The 17,536-nt window shown below is 36.4% G+C and overlaps 2 protein-coding genes across 4 annotated transcripts; both read left to right on the top strand.

Moving 5' to 3' along the window:
• Positions 1-485: 485 nt before the first annotated feature.
• Positions 486-5,507, top strand: LOC110769756 (Profilin family protein). Its single transcript, XM_021973787.2, has 6 exons — positions 486-701; positions 791-860; positions 2,997-3,106; positions 3,586-3,700; positions 3,851-3,953; positions 5,162-5,507. The coding sequence occupies exons 1-5, from the start codon at positions 641-643 to the stop codon at positions 3,933-3,935; spliced, it is 441 nt and encodes a 146-aa protein (XP_021829479.1). The 5' UTR covers positions 486-640; the 3' UTR covers positions 3,936-3,953; positions 5,162-5,507.
• Positions 5,508-9,556: 4,049 nt separating this feature from the next.
• On the top strand, positions 9,557-16,635 carry LOC110769762 (RING/U-box superfamily protein). 3 transcript variants are annotated; one of them, XM_021973793.2, is made up of 7 exons: positions 9,557-9,733; positions 9,816-10,096; positions 11,275-12,300; positions 12,714-12,908; positions 13,015-13,148; positions 14,096-14,206; positions 16,134-16,635. In XM_021973793.2, the coding sequence occupies exons 2-7, from the start codon at positions 9,941-9,943 to the stop codon at positions 16,192-16,194; spliced, it is 1,683 nt and encodes a 560-aa protein (XP_021829485.2). In that variant the 5' UTR covers positions 9,557-9,733; positions 9,816-9,940; the 3' UTR covers positions 16,195-16,635. The 3 variants fall into 3 exon arrangements, with proteins under 3 accessions (XP_021829485.2, XP_021829484.2, XP_088109604.1); XM_021973792.2 differs by having other exon boundaries at positions 9,559-9,733; positions 12,994-13,148; XM_088253478.1 differs by having other exon boundaries at positions 9,559-10,096; positions 12,994-13,148.
• The last annotated feature ends 901 nt before the right edge of the window (positions 16,636-17,536 follow it).

Here is a 17,536-nt window from a genome sequence, read left to right as displayed (position 1 = left end):
GGCATGTTTACTAATTCGTAATTGAAATCAAAATAAGGAGGAGTTGAATTCCTATTACAGATACTTGTGTGTTTATTTCACATGGAGGAATCAAAATGCGAGTGAGACCCACACAAAATCAAGAATTCAACTCCTGATGTTGGAGGAATTGGACTCTTGAGTGGGAGGCGATATTCTAATTCATAAAGAACTAACCCATTAAGAATTCATCTTTTTTATCCATTTTAACAGTTTAATTTAGCGTACTGGTCTTTGGTCATACACAGGCACATGTCCAGCTTTGTCTAGGTAAGGCTGGAGCCCGACGCAAAATTTTGAAAAAGTTTCATTACCCATTCAGCCCAGCTGTCCAAAAAATATACATAAAGCCCAACCAATACTTATATAGCCTAGCCCAATTACAAAAGCTTGGAAAACTTCTAACATTTATATAATTTGGGAATACAGCCCAGGTGTTTAACATATTATATATAATTTGGGAATTATCATTACAACTGTCGAAATTCTAAAAGAATTTTTCCACGAAAAATTGGCTTAAAAATTAGCCCTGGTAATTTTTGATTCCCGGGTCCGTGCCTGGTCATACATAACCACAGAGCAGGAGAGCATCAGAGTTTTTCGATCATTCCAAGTTGACGAAATGGATTGGGGTTTTGTACATAAAGCTTGGGACAAGTGGGCTTCTCCCAATATCGGCTCTGGTGAGTGCCGCCTGCGGAGCCTCGCCTGTCTGTGCATATGTTCCCGATAAGTCTGTATATTTTGGTTTTCATGCATTGAAATGTTGCAGATAAGCCATTAAAAGCAGCTATATTGATCAACTATGACCCAACTGGTCCATCTCGCTTGTTGTCTACTATGTAAGTCAGATTCAAATTCAAATTCATGCGCCCTTTTGATATTTTTTGTTTTTTTGTTTTTGGGTTTTGGCAATGGACCTATGTTCAAGCAAGATTGTAGTATAATACGTCTTTCTGATGGGTTCAATTTAAAGGTTACAAGTCCAAATTGTTCATCCTATTCCAGAGATTAATTGATGCTTGTGTACAATTGATTTCAAATTTTGTATTTATAGTTGAATCTTCAGCTTATGAATTATCTTTATAAAGTAAAAGTGGGAAGGGGCAGTCTATAGAAGGAGAGGACAATGTGGTTAACTGAAATGGTTTTGTTTGGTTAAAATATTGGACTCTTTATTTTGGGGGCTAGTTTTAGGATATGTTTAGTAAAACTTTTGCTAGTGTCATGAGCAGGGGTTGATTATTACCTCTGCAACTTTTCTTTACTTTCTTTAATATCATTACACTAGTAAAGCCCAGCTTTTGATGACTTTGATAAGTGGGTTACCTGTTCTGGAAGGATCAGGTTTAAAGCATCTTGTTTGGTGTTTCTAATATAGATGAGTTAACATAAGGCATGTGATATTTGAGGGGAGAATTGGTAATGTTATCATTCTGCATTCCGATTCCATCCTTCTCTCTCAATGTGAGTGTCATGCTATATGTGTTGACCTTTCACAAAGTTGGCATTATACTTTCAGGAACCTTTGTCTTCGTAGCTTTCAGGAAAATTGCTTTCTTTCCTCTGTAGTCTAGATTTCAAAGTGGTTTTCAACAACCGTGCTTCATATTCCCTCCAACCCCAATTTAGGTTTTATCTTTGAGATATGTATGATGTTTGAGCCATAGGCTTGTTTCAGGTCTATACTTTTGGACCACTCAACAGGTACAGACATTATGTCGTGTTGTAAAATTTTAGATTGATTTGAGTTGACTTCTTACCTTGATCATCGTTCCTTCTTCAGCACTAATAACTCAATCTTTTTGCTCTTTTGCCCTTCTTCACCATTAATTCATTTGCTGCACCTGCTCATTTTTTATTTTCAAGGAAAAACAAAAATAATGAAAAAGATATGTGAATTACCCACTTTGCTACTTTATCCATTATTACATTTATAAGTTCAAATGTTATGGATTAATCCAAAAAAATATCCCTCATAGAACTTTTTATATGGCCTATTTCCTATATGCATATATGTATGGAGGAAATTCATTGGGAAATTTAGTTTGATGGTGCCTGTGGTTAATAGTCAAATTGGAAGTTGATATGTGCAAATAGGTTTTGCTACATGTTACTTTTGTTACATATATATATCAAGATGCTACGGTTCTCTTCTCATGGATGTATTTTAGATGCTTCTAGATGTATTTGGGGTATAAATTTGAATTTTCATAACACAAAGAAGAGTCTTAATGAAAGTTTTGAGCTCTGAAGAGGAAATGCAAGGATTAGAAACTTCTCATGACAGGCAGTGATACCAATTGAATATCGGGAAAAGCCTGAGATTGGGGCTGATGATGAGCCAATTATTAAACAAGGGAAAAATAAGGAAGATAAATATCATTTTTGTTAAGTTCATCGACTGCAGATGAAAAGTGAATGAAGCAATAGTACTGATCTTCTTGATAGTTGGTATCAAGCTGTGCAGTATAGTTGTCAAACAGTCTACTCTCTAGTGAAGTTTTCCAAGAGTTGTGAATTTTTATTTTACATATATACGATTTTTATTATTATTGTCATTATTATTTGGCTATTTAGGTTAAAATTTTCCCCAAAGTGGTTAATAGTGTTTTAAATTCTGAGATAAAATCCTAATTTTAAAGTAAAAATGTTGCTTTTTCATGTTTTATATGCTTGAGATCCACGTAATGGCCAATTCTCTCTTGCATCAATTTGGAGTTCAGACTAAAACTCAATACATATTGTTGAATGCTTAAAAAACTGGGCTTGCATGTCAATATGCTTACATTCAAGTTTGCATGTCATGTTTTGTATGTGTACCTTCTTTCAGAAATAATGAGAGGGAACAGTAACCATTACGTCTATAGTTGCTTTCTGCTTGATTTGGCCAAGAGAGAATTTTACTTAAATGTATGATGCTTATCATTTTGTTCTGTTTGGAAGCACTGTACTGAAGGTTGATTGTATGCATGCAGCGCAGAAGAAGAAGGGATAAAAGTGAATCCCATCGAATTGAGTCAATTCATTGATTTCATCAAATGTGACAAGCTCCAGACTGAGAGCTTCATTATTGGACCAAACCAATGTAAGTTCTTAATGTGGCTGCAATTACCACAATTACTTTGTTTAATAAGTAATAACTGTCTGTTTAACTGGAGGATTTGGAGGGGCATATGGTTTTGTATTCCTTAATTACATTTTTTAGGGATTTAAAGTGGCCTTATATGGTACTACTGAATCCTGTAAAGTTGTCTTTCAGTTTAGATCATGAAATTTTACAGCAGGTTTTCAATATCTTGATAATGTGTGTTCTTTCACAACAATAACTGAGCTTTTGATGACAACAGGAAACTGCTGCAGAAATGCAAAAAAGGTTGCACATATTATGACCGATGTTGCATCAGTTCATGAGAACTGCTCATATATGCATCTTAGGACTGATTTGCTTGTATATGCGTCTTGTTTTTTTACGGCTCCTATATGCATCCTACAGATCCCATCTACAATGATTTATGCTTTGAGATCTAATTGTGGTAAGTTTTACTAGATCTAATATTATGACAGATGTAGTCACATCAATTCATGAGAATTGGTTCTGTGCAAGGTGCATGAACACATCAAAATCTACTGGTGAAGGCGCTATCGTTATGCATACAGCAGCATTTCTCTTGGTTGCATTGTAAGCACTTACCGTCTGTAATTTTTACTTTAAGCACTGAAATGAGGTTTGGGATGTGACTGTAATATGTACAGAATGAGAAACTCAAATAATGTATATTTTTCAAGAGATTTGTGATAATTTGTTGTGAATTATAATTTATTCATGCAGGTACGATGGTTCTATTGGCTCAGCATCTCGTGCTATGGTGGCTGTTGATCAGTTTGCGTGGCAATTAACTCGAAAGAATCTGTAACATTGTCAAAAAGATAGTGTAAGTTTAAGTGTGAAATTCTCTGGCACCTTGAATATGTCTTGATTAATTATTCTGTTTTATTTTTCATTACTTGCCACTATTATTATGTTGCCACAATAATTATAATAATTTTATCATTATGCTTACTGATGCAGGGCAGTAGTGATAAGCTGCTGTCCAGCGCCTAAAACAGTGCCAAACCACAGTAGAAATGGAATCCCAGCGATAAACAACACAGAACATAGATGGATAAAGTGAAGTTGGAACTAAGATAATTGAGTTGTGGTCCAAAGACACCCCAGAGGAACTCTATATTCTGTCATTTCTGAATAAAGTTGTTAAAAGACCCTTATTACAACTGTTAACTAGGCTTATATATTAGCCATCAGACCCTAACAAAATGGAAAACCTAATTGACAAAGGAAATTAAACCAAATCCTAACTGGAATAGGAAAACTATAATATCAAAAGTAACCCTAGCCCAATCGACCATCGGGCTACTTAGACCTGGAATGCCCATTAGATGCTCTTGCATCACTTACTCAGTCATATCTTTATTAATATGTGATATGGAAATATAATCGGATTTGACATTGAGGCAACAAAAGCTAATACAGTTCCTGCTAACAAAATCAGGCTGTTCATTTCAAACAGCTGATGGTGCAATGAAGCTCAAATATTTTGTGACTGTAAATACTACGTGTACCTTTCTTATACATGCTCAAATTGCCATGTTTTGTCATCATCACATGCTCAAACTTCCATGCTCAACCCCAGTAACTCTGGTATGATGCAACATAGGTTAGAAATAATACCAGCATCAATTGATTCAACAAGCCTTTGGACATTCCCTCCAAAAAAAAAGACTCTTAGAACGTGATATTGTCACCGAAATATTATTGTAAAATCGAAGAATGCATCAATTAGGCAACACTTTTCACTCTGGAACCTTGAAAATTCTTTATGCGTGTTCAAATCGATGATGCTTTTATCACCACCCTTTTTTAAGTTTACCATGCTTGTTTGAAGTCCGACTGCTATGTTATAGGGCTTGGGAATATAATTTCTGCTTATGTTTTGTTCAAGTTACAAACAATGTATGGTACATGGTATTGGCATCATATAGTTCAACAAGCCCAGAGATGATAATGATCACACCAGAGTTGTCACAAAATCATGAAAGAAATTACTCTTCTAATCATAACGTGCTTTCTTTGCTATTGTAGGTACTAGGTTGCTTAAAAGAAGGCTTATAAGATGCAATGCATCCAATTTGAATGAAAATGGTTCACCCTGGAGTTGCCCTTTTCGTCTTGTTCTATGCTGCTAATGCAAAGATCCTACTGGCAAAGGTGCTGTTATCTGAAAATTGCAAGCCTTGGAAGAAACCAAATTGAATGTTAAATTGATTTGGTGGGATGGGCATAGGATTTATTCTTATTTATTCTTATTTTAACAGAACAAAAATTATGAGGATCCTTTGAGATCCCAATATTTCAACTATCATATAAGATCCTTTTAAGGCTACCAAATGAGTTACATGATTAAACCAAATACAAAGATTTAAAAGTAGATGACCATTGTTGAGGCCCAAAAAATCCACAGTTGGGTCCAAATAAATTCTCATCTCAGTACAACACCTTATTGAGGAAAAACCCGACTTGGAACACACAAAAGTCCGCTATGCACGAGTCACACTCCACGTGCCATGCCAAATAAATAATCTGTTATGCTAGGAATCAAGATTAAGATTATAAAGTGCATAAGCTCTGCAAATCCATGCTAATTATCCCATCAAGCATAATGATTAAAAGCATGCCAAGCGATATGCCATGCCAAGCAGAAAATCATTATTACACACCCAACCACGCTACACGCCTAAGTGGGCCCAAGCCACTCAAATGCTTCATATCTGATCATGAAAGAGAGGAAAGAGAGGAAGGGGGATATATGAAAATAGGAATTCTTCCCTAGGGCAGCTGCGGGAAAGGGACCTTGAGCTCCCAAAATCCCTGATTTTGTGCAAAGGAGTAGAGTAGATTTCCCCAAAATAGGATGATTGAAGGGATGAGGGGAGAAAGGAAGGGAAAGACTTGGCAAAATGGGATGGAAGCCATTAGGGTTTCTTGGGAAAAGATGGTTTCCAGCTGCTATAAATAGGGTCTCTTCTACCCAACGAAAATCAATCCACAACCAGAGAGCAAGCTTCCTCTCTTACTTTCAAAACCAACAATTTTGGTGCTTAGTTCATCTCCTTCCTCAGTTTTCCCTCTTGCCATGCTATTCTGACATATGACAGAGTCATTGTCAAGCTGCTGGAAACAGCACTCAAGCTACCCTTTTCTTTCTTTCCCCCATTTTCAACCAAACCTCGCTTCAAAATCCTTCCTCTTAATACCCATATTTCCCCCAGGAACACTTAATTCTCTTTTCAGTGCTAAACTCATGACAACTTTGCTCCCATGCCACAAGCTTCTCATGCCAAGCTAAGATTATACCTGTAAGCACTAAGAATTTATCTGTAAGCAGCCATTATTTTTTGTTGGTGAAAGTAACCAAGGTGTTTCCTAAGGCTTTGCCATCCTTTCGAAACATTTTGGGGTTTGATCTTTGAACTCAAACACAGTGGATATTTTCTTCAGTTTTCTCCTTACGGCAGCCCAGGCCCGCAGTAGCTGCCGGAACGAAAAAGCCCCTACAACCATGATTGGCGAGCGCATCTGCCGTTATATTGCATCTTTTCTTCTTCTTTTTAGTCATTTGCTAGGGAGGGGGGAAGGGGAGTAATATATTGGGTTGCCTCAAGATTGTCTCCAACGCGAATCGAACCCGGGTGCACTTGTAAGGGGGGAGAGGAGAGTTTGGCCCACTTTTCAATTGTGGTGCCACCCATGTGCTTATATTGCCTTAGCTAAACCCTACGTTGAATTTTTTACCACACAAAAAAATATTTATAAAAATTAAATAAATAAATAAATAAAACACGCCTATGTTGAATGAAGCGAGTGTTTTAATAAGAATATGTGAATCACCTCCAATACAAATATTTGTTAATCCACCATTTGAAACTTCAAATAGCGACTGACAGCAAATTTCTTTGCACCAGCCTCTTATGTATCATATTTTTTCTGAAGTGCATCCCACAAATCTTTAGCAGTATCATAAGAAGAATAATAATCATAAAGATCATCAGATAACCCATTCAAAATATAGTTCTTGCACAAAAAATCATTTTCAGTTCATGTCTGCAAGGCCCAAGTTTGTTCAGGAGTGGGATTGTCAGAGGCATATGGTTTATCAGATGTGCAGACAGAAGCTAATTTTTTCGTTGTAAGATAAAACAACATCTTTTGCCTCCATCGTTTAAAATGAAGACCCACAAACTTGGAAGGTTTATTCAGGTCAGGGGTGAATGAATTGTTTACAGCTTCCATGGCAGATGAAACGTCTTAAAATTGTTGATTCAGAGAAAATTAAAAGAACAATATTACTCGGAAAAATTCATTGTGAAGCTGTGAATGATTCTTGGGATGAGTTGCGGACTAAGTCGCTCTCTTTAAGACGTTTCGCGGCTCTGCCCAAGTTGTGCAAGCAATTCAGAAAAGGCCACTACGTCCCCAGGATAAAACAACCCCAGAATCTCCTATGTCTAGGTTCTTCCTTGCACTGAGGAAGGACCCGAATACAAACACCTTTCTATGTTGCTCAGAAAACTTAGTTTAGAAAATAAGAAAACTATATGAAGAGGAAGAAGGCAGCAGCTATCGTCTCTGTCTCTTTTCTATCTATATCAGATATATATACAAGGTATATCACAAAAGAAAGGTTGGTGGGCTTTAAAGACAGCAAATGCATCAGTTAAAAAACCAGCCCAAATTTAATAGAAAATAACTCCTATTAATAAAGATAATTTAAGGCAATTATTGAATTATTGAATATATATAATTTTTAAAAATAAACATACCAATTTCAACAGTTAAAGCAATCCCATGGCTAATGTGACACAATTAAAGCAAAAATTAGATGGCGTTCATAGTAAAATTCCACCCATGATTGAGATTGGTCATGGCGAGTCAACCAAAGCCCCTTAGATAGAGGGTTATGAGCATCCAGTTCAACTCGTATATGAAAATAACCCCTTACCCCCACCAGGTTGGTCAAGATCTTCAAAGGTGATTGATTAGCCTGCAAAATGTTGACCAATAAGGGGAGTAGTTTTTCCATTCATTTGTCCAAGAGGGACCCTATGAGCTTGAACACAGAAATAAATCAGGTTTGAATCTAGTTCTTCAATAGCAAGATGTAACGGCCAATATTGAACACTGAAGGCAAACCCCATAATTGTCCATGGACCTCCATCGACAATTCTCCTGGCCGCCTCCTCATGTTGCACCTTAACGGAAAAAATTAAATCTTTGACATCCACTATTTGAACTTCACCAAAGGCTACCTAAGCACACTAGTCAGCATACGTTTAACAACCCCAATGTTTGGAGGTTTATCAGCAAACAAGGATCCAAAGACGTTAACCTTGTTGCTAAAATTGTGTAGACCTAGAGAATCCCCAATTTGGACAGCAAGTTGGTCAGTAGTTGAAAATTTTCTCTCCATCATAGGGAGAGACCCAAAGATATCAAGGAGAGTGAGAAAGAGAATAGATGAAAATCCAGACTAGATGATTATGAGTAGAGGGAAAGGGGCGGTGAAAAAATGGTGAAAAGGGGTAAGGACATAAAATTGGGTAATAACAAGCTTTTAAAGCTGGAGTGAGATAGTTTTGGTTTTTTTTTTGTTTTGTTTTGTTTTTGTTTTTATGGGCTAAAATGAAATAGAGGATTTTGGTGAGCAGGGCAGAAGTAGTAAACGATAAGGAGAATGGTTAAAGATGGATAGAAAAAGGATGTGGAATACCACCAAGGTATGGAGACTCTCACAAGGAGAGAGATGCTCTCAAGAATAGAGAGAAAAAACGTGTAATTCGGAAATTTTTGCACCTCTCATTCAGAAACTAGATTATTCAAACAATGTTTGTTTAATAAGCAACCTCTTCTCCTAGGAATATAACTAAAAGAAATAAGCTGAGAATGGGGTTAATTGATGAGCTACATTATTACAACTTCTAAGAACATAAAAGAAATCAACTGAAATATTCTCAGCCAGTAATTGTACATCTTGAAGATAAAATCAATTTTTATTGACATTTGACTCTTATTGTAGAATTTCTCTTAAGTTTCTTTTTGTCATATTTATCAAGATATAGTCTCACTACATTTTTATTTTTACTTTTAATACAAGTCTAAATTACAAGGGGACGGAATTGCCTCACTCACACACACACGCACTACTTAGGTGCCACTGATATAGAGATTCGAACTTGAGACCACTAATCAGCAAGTCAAATGCTTTTTCCATTAGTCTAGTGAAAAATTAGGACATCAATATCAACAAGCTTGTAAAAAATTATTATTCAGTATATGGCCCAAAGTTTCAGTCTCGGCCTGTTCTGGATTGAAAGAAGTCGGAGTTGGCCCAAGACTACCAAGTAGTATCCAGTTGCCCAAAAACCAATTTTGAATTGCACAAAAAGAGGCAGAGGGAACGCCACTCTCTCTGCTCTCATGTCGTCCTCTCAAAAAGAGTCCAAGACTAGACACAAATTTACTTCAACTTTAAACATAAACATAAAACAAGTTGCTTTGGCTTAAAACTTAAAAGCCTGAAAAAGGCCTTCGTCCCATTTCCGCATCTGCGATCTCTCTCTCCTCTCTCTCCTCTCTCTCCTCTCTCTGCAACTGCAAGTAAGTTACTTGGTCTCAAAATTATTGCTTTTATTTTCCAAATGTAAATGTGATTGGAAACCAGATATTCCTGCTGCTGCAGCTTCTCCCGCTCCATGTATCCAGATCTCAAATGCGTGGTTCGTACTGTAATTTGAATCACATTTTGAGGGTGAAGTACTAAGGGCATTGGATTTGGAGGGGTGGGTAGAGCCGGGAAGGAGGGAGATGGGATCGGGTGGGAGCAAAGCGACGGCGTCTTCAACGTCGTCGTTTGGTGGCAATGGTCGGAGGCGTCGATCCAAATCTAAATTCAGCAGAGTGCTCAAGTTGTCTTGTCTGGGAACCACATCTCGATCCCACGACAGCGACAATGACGACCAGGTCCTTCTCTTTTTGCTTTAATTTCCATTTTATCCGTTCATTTCAAGTTCTTCATTATTTCTCTTTGGTTTTGAGCATCAATGTGGAAAATTGGTTGGTATAATTTCGGGTTTATTTAATTTTATTTGTGAAATGCGGCCAATAGACTTCAGTAACAAAAAGAGAAAAAAAAAAATTAATGAATACTTATTTCCTCTTTAATTTATGTTTGTTGTAATGGGTATCAGATTATCAGTTGGTGAGGTAATATTTAAAGAGATAAACTTGTCGCCGCTGTTTTAATTCAATAATATATTTTTGGGTCCCAAGTCTTTGTTTTGTTTGTTTGGTACTTTGCTCCCTTAGAGTTCTTTTGAAGAGTACAAGTTAACTTTTTTTTCAAATTTTTTGAATTGTATGCTTCTCAATTAGAACATTTATTGTCGAGGTTGGTATAGGAGTTACAAAGATGGAAAAGAAGATGGGAGAGTTGCATTTTCTTTTTAATAAATATTTTATAATTCTTATTGTTAAACCATTTTTTCGTTTGGTGTGTAGTGAAAAGATAGGAAAGAAAGGAGGATTCTTGTTGTAAAACATTGGTTATATTGCGTCAGTTCCTGTGCAGACCTAATTGAATGAATGTCCCACATGTAGAAGTTTCTTCCTAAAAAACATTGTAGCTATCTTGTCGAAGGGCCTGCCTTCCGTACACATAGGTTATCTTATACTAAGGAAAGTTTTCTCACAAAAGATGTATTGCAAAGATGGGCCTGCCTTCCGTACACATAGGTTATCTTATACATCACAAAATCACATCGTACTTTTCCAACTTTGATATTTATCCACGAGATCCCATGAATAACTCTTGTGACTGCAGGCTCACAAAAACCGTTAACTCTCTGTCCTGTGTACATTAAGGCTTTTTATCTGGGGAGTTCCCATTGTTGGGGCTATTATATTTCTTTATAATAAAAAGTTGATGCAGTATATGCCTCGTCACTTGGAACTTTCTTTGTCTATGGTTGCTTCTATGTTTCTGATACTAGACTTCACTTTTTCTCCTCTACCAAACGTATGTATATGGTGAATGTTTCTGATAGGTTGTTATTTAAAACTTTTATTTATTTATATTGCTGGTGTGCAGTTAATTGGCCAAAAATTATTTAAGGAACTGAAGTGTGTAACTCATGCTTTAGGTATGTGATCATCAGAACAAAGAAACTAGAAATAATGCTCCATGCGCAAGTTTGAATGACACAGAGCCAGATCACGCAAAGGTTGAGTGTTTCAGAAAGGTTAATGTTGAACAACCTGATGAAATTCCATGTATATCTTCAAATGTTCAGCTCAATGAATGGGGTCAGGCTAGTATCACTGATACTGCCTCCAGAGCTGGTAGCAGCTCTGCTCAAGCTGCTGCTCCATCTTTGAACCCTTCAAGTCGTTTCCTTTCTCGTTTTAGTTTCATTCCAGGTAATGTAAGCTTCAGATTAAGCCGGGCAACCAGTTTAGGGTCATCCAATCCTCTATCTCCGACAAGTATCACAATACCGAACAACGAAGATGAACTTCATCTACATTCAAGACCTGCTAGAAGTTTTGTAAATAGAGATGAAAGCCAAGAAGCCAGTGACCTTCCACAGTCACAGATTAATAGGAGCGCAACACATTATTATGAAGAGACTTCTGACAATATAGGATTAAATACTCCGGGATGTGGTTTTTCTGACAACTTGCAAGATAACCAGACAAATTCTTCTAGACATGATGTTGGTAGAAATGCTAACGGTGGTGTAAACTTGTGTTCTCCAAGAAATCATAATGAAACAGGGAGCAACAGAACTAGACCTTCCGAAAGACGCCCAGGTGCTCGGGAACCTGTTGAACGGAATGTTCGTTTCAGTAGAACTTTAAGTGTTGGAAGACTTCGTGACAGGGTACTTCGTCGATCATCATTATCTGATTTAACGTTTTCTTCTTTGCAACAAGAAGGAGAAATGAGAGATACAGATCAAGGTGATGATACAAGAACAATGGTACCTGAAGGCAATGCTGTAAATTTCGAAAATGGGTCTGGTTATCCTCCATCCAATATGTCTAGTTCATTGTTTAGCATCCAAGACTATGAAGTGGAAACATCAAGACCAAGAGAAGCTAGATATCATGATCTACTTGAACACAGATCAAATTTCCTAGAGCGGAGGAGAAGAATACGATCTCAGGTTTGTATCTGTTTCACACTGTTATTTTTTATGCTTTGGGTGAGATTCTAGAACAATGAATAGCAGTTGACTGATACATCTTTTTCACAGAATCAAATTTTTTTTATTAAATTTGCAACCTTACCCTTATTGCAAATCCAGTTGACCAATACATGAATAGTGGTATAGGGTTGCCAACCAGTTGGCTGCCTTTCTATGGACATTACTATGTCCATTGTTCCTGGTGATTAGTTTGGGTACAACTTGTCCAGAACTCTGCTAAAAGGGACTGCATAAATTTATTCCTTCTAAATAAAACCATCTGTTCTTGAGACATTTTCTCATGCCTTTTACTTTTCAATATAAATTTTATAATTTACTGAACTTCCTTGTGTAACTTATTTGGTTTACTGATGCCCGTGCAAATTTTGTAGGTTCGTGCACTTCAGAGGTTAGGGAGCCGCTTTGAAAATGTGTCTGGACATGAGAGATCTTGTATCTTATCTGGTCAACAGCGAACGGGTCGTTGTACATGTCGTACGAGTAACCGAGATGCCCGTTCAAATGATGACAATAGTGCTAGGGCTAGCATATCAAGAATTGTTATGTTAGCTGAGGCTTTGTTTGAGGTAATGTTGATATGCGATTACCTTTTTGTCGGCCAGTTTCCTTATTAATTATATAAATTGAACCCTTTATATGTAATTTAATTAGGTTCTGGATGAAATTCACCAGCAATCTGTGGTTCTATCCTCTCGACCTTCTGTATCGTCAATTGGATCTGTTCCCGCTCCTACTGAAGTTGTGGAATCTTTGCCCGTCAAATTGTTTTCCAAGTTGCAAAAGCATCAGTATGAGGAGGCTGCACAGTAAGTATCCAAGTCTATCTAATGTTTGACATTCAGTTCACTGTATATCTCTGAAGGAGGTGACTGACCTATTTCAGTATTGTTCCAGATTACAAGAATTAATCTGCCTTGCACTTTTATGATGTTCTCAGCAGCCAGTGGCTTTTCAAAAGTGTCTATTTTACAAGCAATTTCTTTACAGATGCAAAAGAATGTTTAGCTATGGGAAATTGTTCCTTTACTTGCTATAGGCACTGGACAAAATATTAGAGGTTTATGCATAGATTTTGTTGTTTTTTTTTAATTAATAAGAGTTTAAAGCTTATTCCTTTTTAAAAAAAATATAATATATTATTTTCCCAATTCTGGCCATTTTTGGGTACATACTTTTGGCTTTTCATATCATAGTCATCACTTCATGTTGCCACAACATATTAGAGTATTTAAACATAAATTTTCATATTGGTAGTTAATAAGAGAATAAAGTTTACTCCTTGTGAAAAGAAAAAAAATATATATTTTCCCAGTTTGGGCCATTTTAGGTACATGTTTTTGGCTTTTATACGAGTTTATTGTCCTATTACAATGGTTTATACATTTTAGGTTAAGACCATATCTGTATCTTTCTTTATTCAGCTTTAATTTAATAAACATTATTCGTGTTTAGGAATTGGTACTGACAATTTTTTAGTAGCACGTGTAGCATGTGGATGTTATATAAACTTGCATCCTTTGTATTACATTTAGAATTTAATGATTCTTGTTTTGTTGTTGGTACTTTATCTCTCTTGGTAAACAAATGGAAGTGTCTTTAGAAAGACAATTTTTGTGGGCTGACTATAGCATGGTTGCAATGTCTTTATTTTCCAAAACATATTATTTTGGTTGAGAAAAAGATTGTAAGTTACATCTCTTTAATATCACACTATCTTATTATCTTTTGCTTTGCGTATCCTTTAATCTAACAGATGCTACATATGCCTTGTGGAGTACGAAGAAGGAGACATAATGCGAGTACTGCCTTGCCATCATGAATTTCATAAAACTTGTATTGACAAGTGGCTCAAGGAGATTCACAGGTTTGGAATGAACTTGCTTCTTTCAAATCGTCTAATATGACTTATTTAAACACAGGCACATACACTTTATTGACTACAATAAGATAGTATGGTGAGTGTTATTGCAATAAAATTTTATATGTTCTGGCTTGGAAAATTTCAAAATAGTAATCACTGTATAAAATTTGTCCACTGGCTGTTTGCTTGTTTAGTAGCACTCGTATGGTAGTTGGCACTTGGTGATCCTGAAACATGCTAGTACCAGTGACATAAACTTGAAGTTGGAAAATGGTGGTTCATAATAAGTTGGAATTAAACCAGACAGATGTATGACTGCATATCGTGCCTAAGAGGTTTAGCTCAACTGTCAATGGGGAGGGTGGGCAAATGTTTAGGTCCTAGGTTCAAGTCTCAATGTAATAAAAGAAATTGCATAGTTATAAATTCCTTTCCGTTGCTAGAATGGAATTTATTATTATTATTTTCAATGTGATCACCTGACCAGTAACTTTCCAATTTTGTCTTCCGCTAAATAGTGATCTATTCCACCTTATCCCCCCTTAACTGTGCATGTTTTTTGGCTCGTTCATGCGGTGTAAAAAAATAGTTTCCTTTTTCAACACAGCTATATTTCGGGAATTTTTATGAACTTTATGTTGTGTTGTTTTGTAGTATGGATTTATTTATTAATAGGAACTTTTGAATGAAGTTAAATTTGTCTTGTTCCAGGTATAGGAAATATTAGTATTTTTCTTTTTGAAAGTTTATTCTTAATTGTAATATTTACCTCTTTTTAAAGTCTATGTATAGTTTCAACAAGTATATTCTTTGCCAGCAGAATGTTTACTAGAACAGATTTCATATGTGTACATGCACTTGTACCATCGAATTTTACATATTGCTTTTTTCTCTTAGTGTCACATAGGAGTTTGCACTTCTTTAATACGTATTACCTAGATGCTACTTATGGGATGCCTCACCCAAATCATAATTTGGAATGTCATGTTGCCTGAACAGCTTGTCATTGGGGGAAATATTATTTTAAGGAGCAATGAAACTCAGTTGGATTGTGCTCCCTTGGTGCTCTTTTAAAATAAACCTTTTTTCTGTATACTAAAATAATTAAATAGTGAAAGGCTATTTGAGATTTGAGCTTTGAAGTATACAGTATACTTCATTAAATGAATAGAAGGAAAGTACTGGTGGTGAGTATCAGCAAGGACATGGTTATGACATCATTTTCACTGCTGGGAATTCTCAGCGTGCACATTCTCTATCATCTATAGCAAACTGGCAACAGCTATAAGTCTTCAACATTCTCAACATCTCTTTCTTCTTTCCTTTCTACTATTAATTGGTTTTTCACTTTCATATGTTTATTTTATAATTGACAAGAAGTTCTTGCCTTGATTTACTTCTCCATTTCCCTCTCTGAGCTCTACTTGAACCCGTCACTCAAATCTTTTTGTCCGAAACTCAAGTACTGTGTATCTCACTGCCACTGCTTGTCAGGTTGTTTATCGCAACTAATGCAACACTTAGCTCCATTGTTTCCCCAATAAATATCAAATCCTCTCAATTCTTTCTTGTCAAGGCTCATACTCGTCGCAGCAGCCAGTTTTCCTTTTTGGCCTGACAATAATGTAAACTCTTCCAAAGGATGCGTCAGGATTGTATTCTATTTCTATAATGGATGTTGTTATACACCGTTGCTATTATTCAGACAATCCATTCATTTTGTCCGGCCACCCCTCTAACTAATATGGCTACTAAGTAATAAGCTAACTGATCTAACTAATTTAACCATGACAGCAAAAGCTCAAGTCATGAAAATGCTAATTTCTTTATGCCTGAAATATCAATGCCTCTTGTTGTTGACATTTTAGGTTTGTATTAATATTTTGGTGCTACTTATACTGGAAATTGCTAACGTGTATCTGGTATGCAGGGTATGCCCACTCTGTCGCAGGGATATCTGTAGATCCGATGTGTTGCCTGCAGAGAACTAAGGTAGTGGTTTTTCACTCTTCTTCTCGGTGAATGGACAATTGAGGAGTGAAGCTTTCCGCGGAGGCAGTGTTTTCGTGTATCATTTTTTAGGAAGTTCAGTCCTTATCTGCTTGTATCATCGTTGCTGCCCGCCATTAATTGTTCTCATTGTCAAATGTAATACTGAACGTTAGTAGAAACGAACTGAACTACTTGCAATCAGCAACACCTCCAGCCAGAGGGCAAGGGAACTGGAAGGGGAGAGAGAGAGAGAGAGCTGTTTCCTTTCACGGATGAATTCTGTTAATATGCTTAGTCAGAGGCCCCATTGTTGTATCCGAAATTCTGTGCATTCCCGCTGTTTCCTGATTTTGTTAAGGTTAAGTTTTATAGTAGACACAGATATCACATTCTCATTAAGTTTGAGGTCACTTGAAATGTGCTTCCTATTTTTGAACTTTGATCAACGTTCTCCCTTTACTACAAGACTTTACTACAAGAATTTCTATAGTGTGGGCTTTATATATGACCCTTAGGTGATGCCCTATTTCTTAACTATTGGATCAAATTAGTCAGTCGTCATACGTTGGGTCATCTAACATGTAAGCCTTTTACATAATGTCAAATAAGCCCCGAGCCACAAATGTTAGTGAAATGTCAAACAAAAAGGGATTTTTGTAAACATGTCACCTGAACTTATACATCAATTTTAATTTGTCACTTTAAAGAAAAATTTAAGAGAAATGTTACCTTAATTTTTCAAAATCCATGATTTGTCATTTGACTTTAACATCATCCAATTTTCCATCTATTTTTAACAGTCTCGTTCTCCTGGCCACCAAGGGTCTAAGGAATTTGTGGTCACCCACCCTTAGATCTAGGGTGGAGAAAAAACTGATTTAAAATTTCATATTATATTACTTTTACTTAAATCAAACAAGTTTTTGTGGAAACAAAATACATTCTAAACTCTTGCACAGCCGCCTCCAACTCTATGGAGGTCGACGCCCCTATAACCTTCAATCCCTCCTCATGGTCCTCTTCAGCTTTTCCAACTCCGGCGTTGCGAATTCTTCCAATTTAATTTTTCATCTCTTGTGGATAGACAAAGACTGAAGATTTTGGGAAAACTTAAATTTGGGGCTCTTTGAATTCTTTGGTTTCTACCATTGTTTTTCATTCTCCTTTTGGTATATTGTTGAGAAGTTGATATTGGTTGGTTGATGATTCAATGGTGTATTGGTATGTTTGGAGGCAGGCAGTGGCTAGCTTACTGGAGAACGTGTTTTGTTCAGTCGACAACTGTTTTGTTTGTTTTTTTGTTTTTTTTTACACAAATTTTTTTTTTTTGTTTAATTGAAA

The sequence above is a fragment of the Prunus avium genome, chromosome 5 (genome assembly GCF_965620075.1).
Source record: "Prunus avium chromosome 5, drPruAviu1.hap1.1, whole genome shotgun sequence".
In the NCBI taxonomy this organism is placed as follows: Eukaryota; Viridiplantae; Streptophyta; class Magnoliopsida; order Rosales; family Rosaceae; genus Prunus; species Prunus avium.
This window is presented reverse-complemented; position numbering and strand designations above follow the sequence as displayed.